This window comes from Atta cephalotes, assembly GCF_000143395.1.
Source record: "Atta cephalotes unplaced genomic scaffold scaffold00018, whole genome shotgun sequence".
NCBI lineage: Eukaryota > Metazoa > Arthropoda > Insecta > Hymenoptera > Formicidae > Atta > Atta cephalotes.
In genome coordinates, this window is record NW_012130082.1 from 3,851,208 (window position 1) to 3,856,029 (window position 4,822).

At 28.6% G+C, this 4,822-nt stretch overlaps 1 protein-coding gene across 1 annotated transcript in view; it reads right to left on the reverse strand.

Annotated features, from left to right (window-relative positions):
* Positions 1–4,822, reverse strand: part of LOC105618776 (serine/threonine-protein kinase MARK2-like) — a 25,650-nt gene that overhangs the window by 6,014 nt on the left and 14,814 nt on the right. Inside the window, exons 11-13 of the mRNA XM_012200308.1 lie at positions 3,554–3,721; positions 1,801–1,921; positions 1,573–1,661 (exon numbers count right to left, since the gene is read on the reverse strand). Of these exons, the coding sequence (XP_012055698.1) occupies positions 1,573–1,661; positions 1,801–1,921; positions 3,554–3,721 (378 nt within the window). The remainder of the gene's footprint in view (positions 1–1,572; positions 1,662–1,800; positions 1,922–3,553; positions 3,722–4,822) is intronic.

Sequence of the window (4,822 nt, forward strand, 5' to 3'; positions counted from 1 at the left end):
TTATTCTGCAGTCTTCCATCCTCAGCTCCAAATACTTATGTACGTGTATAGTATGCGCTGTCATTTGGTATTTGAATGTGCGATATGATAATTAAGTCCCATATATGTATATATATGGATATATGTATATATATATATATAAATATAAATAATAAATCAAAGATATGCCTCGCTACAATCGAGTGAGAAAAAGGGATGCACAATGAGTATGCGAGGTGGCCTGAATTCAGCCGAGCAGTGTGTATTATTTTCATCAATCGAGCTCAAAAGAATTTGGTTTATAATAATATAATATATCGAATCTTATAACAATATAGTATATGATTCTATCTATAATATAATGAATGAATAAAAACTCTATATAAAAGAAAACGTTGTGTATTTTTCGTTATGCATATAAAATTGAATCAAAATATTTCTACTTAAAATTCAGCTAAAGGATACAATCTGTCAAGCAAATATTTATGGGACAAACAAACAATACAGATAGGTGAAGTACGCGATACGCTTGAGGATGAAAATGGTATATGTATAAGTAAATATATAAATAAAGCGAAACAAAATGCATAAGCTACATGTTCTGCGGCTTTCATTGATAATGGTCGCTGCTGGCTCATCGGATTTGTAATAAATAATATCATATATAGCCTTATAATATGTAAATATATCGATGTATAGAATTTCCAGAATTACATAGTCATTGTGCATCCTTAAAAACAGAAACATCATTTTGCATGCAAATAGATACAATAGATACAATTTATCAAACTATGTCACAATACGAGATCTATATTCGAGTATATTAAAATCTCAACACTTAAATGTTTAAAATGCTAAGCATGCATTGAGGAGCCACTGCAAAGCTGTGATGTTTATGCTAGCGTTCTCAGTCTGTACTTGTCGAATAATTGGATAACGCAATAGCACGAAATTATTATAAATATATATTTTTCTACTTACGATATACATGTATGCGATATACATATATGCACATATACGAGTACGTTAATACACATATATATATATATATATATATACATATATATCATGAAATAAATCAATAAATGTAGATGTATAATCAAATAAAATACAGAGAATGAAAAAAATAAAAGAAATATATAACAATGCTTCATGTTATAAAATATTTGATTTTCGTGAACCTTTTTTGCATCCACGTGCGTGGATATAAATTCAATTAGATAATACATGCACAATAATTATATATTAAATTATATTAAAAAGATCGATTTTAGGTAACTGCTAATAACTTTGGTACTTTAATACATCTTTTTCTTCTAAATATTAATATTTTCATCATTTTTACAAGTTGAGTATCAACTACATAATTTTTCAAGAAAATTTTATAGTTTACATTAATTAGGAAATAATTTATTCATAAGATCTGATCTAATTATTAGTCTTTCACAAGATAATTGGCTCACAAAATACGTAAACTAACTAAAAGAAATGTTTGGAAATGTACAGTGATAAAATATTACAATTACACAAATTATTAGCATGCTATCAAATACTAATATCGTTAAAGATTATATAGATTTAATTAGAACTTACCGTTTGGAGAACTTTGAAGATAATTTGGAGAAAAAGGACGGCCTTGCTAGAGGGCTAATTGCATTTGTGTCCTGCGTTTGTGTGTGACCCTGGAAAAACATTTATATTAATTGCTAATAAAATAAATAATGCTTAATAATTAACTAATAATCACTAATAAAAAAAGATAAATTAAACTCTTGTCAAATTAAACTCTTGTTCTATAATTAAACTGTTTTAAATACTCACCTGAGTGTGATTTCGCTGTGCTCTATTTTGGCCAGAATGGAACGTACTGCGACTCGGAACATTCCGTGGAAATGCTGCCGTAGTAGTTGTAGCCAGTCTGTTGCTTGTGCATACACCCAAACTAACAACAAATAATAATTTTTATTTTAATACAAACTGTAATTGTGATAGATATATAGCTGATATAAGTTGATTTATCAGCATTTTCATTTTTATGCATAAAAAGTATATGAATAAAAAGTATATGCTCGAGCGAATATTATATTACCATATTACCCATTCGGTTCAAGTAAAGCTCAAGATGCAAAGAGATATAAAATAAATAAAAATTAGTTATTAAGTAATGCAGCGTAGCAAACCTTTTTACTTTATAATTTCATAGTGTTGATCTAGCCATCCATCCATCCATCTGCAAGATTTCTCAAAAATGGCTTAAGTCTTTCAAATTCTGTTTTCGACAATAAATACCTGAAGATCTTAGCTTCCCATCAAAGTAAAGTATGAATAAATCAGTATATATCATAAAGTATTAATAAATCAATTGACGATAAGAAAGTCAACATCAATTCAATCATCATTCAAAATCAATTTTAACGAAATTCTTCCAACAGTTACAGTTAAATTTTTCGCTGCATTACTTAATTATATACATTGCAAAAAGTTGATTTAATTGATTGCTACGTATTTCTAAAGATATTGTTATAAAAATTTTCAACGCGCAAGCAATATTTTGCAAATTAAGCTTAATGAGTAGAGTTAATAAAGCAATATTGATAAGAGAAATTAATTCATATTAATAAAAAAATTTGTAATAGGTTATTATGTAAATGGGCACAGTCTACTATAACTGCGCATGCAAGTTCCATCAATCGAAATTGTGGAAAGAAATTATTTCAAGAATATAATTGTATTTTTTGCGAGAGATACATTTTAAATACAGCAACTGTATAATAGTAGTAGAAAAGATTTCATGAGGAAATGATGTTAACATTATTAGACATTGGGTCACGTCATAAGTAATTTATCAAACAGACAATATTAAATAGTTTATATTCTATATAATATAAATTTTCAAAACTAATAAGGAAAAATACAAAAAGATAGATATGTATATAATATTATGTATCAAACGCGTATCATATAGGAAATAAATTAAGAATAAATATTTCCTTGAGAAAAAAACTAATTGTAATATCATGCCGCTATATATATACTATAGTATATTATCATAATTTCTAAGTGAACTGTAAGTATGTCGAAATTGTATTCTGAATCAGTATAATGAGATGATTTTACCATGATCAAACCTAAATGATATTTATATACAAATGAAGAAAGAAATAATGAAGCCATTATTGAGATCTAACAAAGTTTATATCATGCGAATGAAAAAGAGAAAGAGAATAAAGAGAGAAGAGTATAAAAAAAGCAATAAGAGAATTAAAAAATAATGAAAGAATGACCAAAAACTATCCTAGAGAATCCTATATCGACAATTTTTTGAACAGAGCATTTCCAAGAGATTGGCACTGTCGTTTTTGAGCTTCTGAGAAACGAATGTTCTCATTATCCGCTCCGGCAGAAATTGCGAAAGACTATAATAGTAGAAGACCTAATTACCCCTAAGAGAGTTAGTGGCCCAAGAAAGAAGTAATCAAATGAAAGAGAACGAATGTATCCGAAACATATTTAAATATTAAATATGCAGAAACGTATGTCTTTCGGTTTTGTATTAGGCATCGGGGGCCTGTACCTCTGCCTAAGAGGGTCAGCAGTGGCGAGTAAGGAGTTGTGGGCGTTGCGTGGTTGAGGGTCCAGTAGTGAATGGTCGCTGGGGGGTACACCACTTGAGGAACGGTGACTTGCGCTGATGCTCGCAGACTTGGTGTGACCCCGCGTTGGTCTAGTGCCCTCGCCCAGGCTGTGCACAAAACTAATCAGCAAATTGCCAAGCCTTATGGACCACGATTTAATCCTATTTTTGTTTTTTATATAATAAAAGACCAAAACAACTTTTTAAGATTGTACAGAAGCAAAACGGGGCGAGATCTAAGATTTGTAATAGACATCGAAAATGTTTCATTACGTTTATGTAAGATATATAATTAAATTCTTAGCTAGATAAATAATTACATTAAGAATTTTCTTACTTGTTTCAAACAATGACTTGTTACTTTTTACTTGTAATGTCGTTTATTTTTATGTCGTATATCGTCTTGGAAAAGAAGAAAAAATATATGAATTAATTTTCATATATGAATATTTTATAAGAAAAAATTCTAAAAAAAAATTGTATATATATATATGTATATAGATACGTGTATATATGTATATACATATATATGTGTGTATAAATTATACATAATTTTATAGAAATATTTCTTGTAACAAAAATTCATTAATAAGGAATTTAAAAGGGAATCATAAGGATAGAAAGAGGAGAATGAAAACTGCTACTAAACTGCTGTAGCTAATGTAAAACTTCGCGAAGTATCGTATGATAAGAAAATAGAATATGATAACGTATATAACGTATATATAAAAATGAAAAATGTATGATGATAATGTATGTCTACATCGTTTTGATTGAAATATATGTATATTTGAGGTCATTGAGTTTTTATATACGTGGATGCGATTGTTGTCTGATATCATTTCAGCAAGCGTCTGTACATGTATAAACATTACATCAGACTGTCCGTTCTGTCAAGCTATAAAGAAAGTGATATCGCAATGAACGATTGGCAGGCAGCAGCCAACATGCTAGAGCAATGCAACAAACAAATGAATTCCCCGCGGCTTTTAATGACAGACATTATTATTGTTCACTCAATTATCAAATCATTTCTTGAATAATGATTTAGTGTACTTTGCACACATAAGAAGTCAGTCGTCTACAGTTAGTGAAAGTGTTAAGTCAATAGAAAACGTCACACGAGATGCACTAATATCTTTATTTTGTATATATATATATATATATATATATATATATATATATATATTATATATTACTATTATTAAG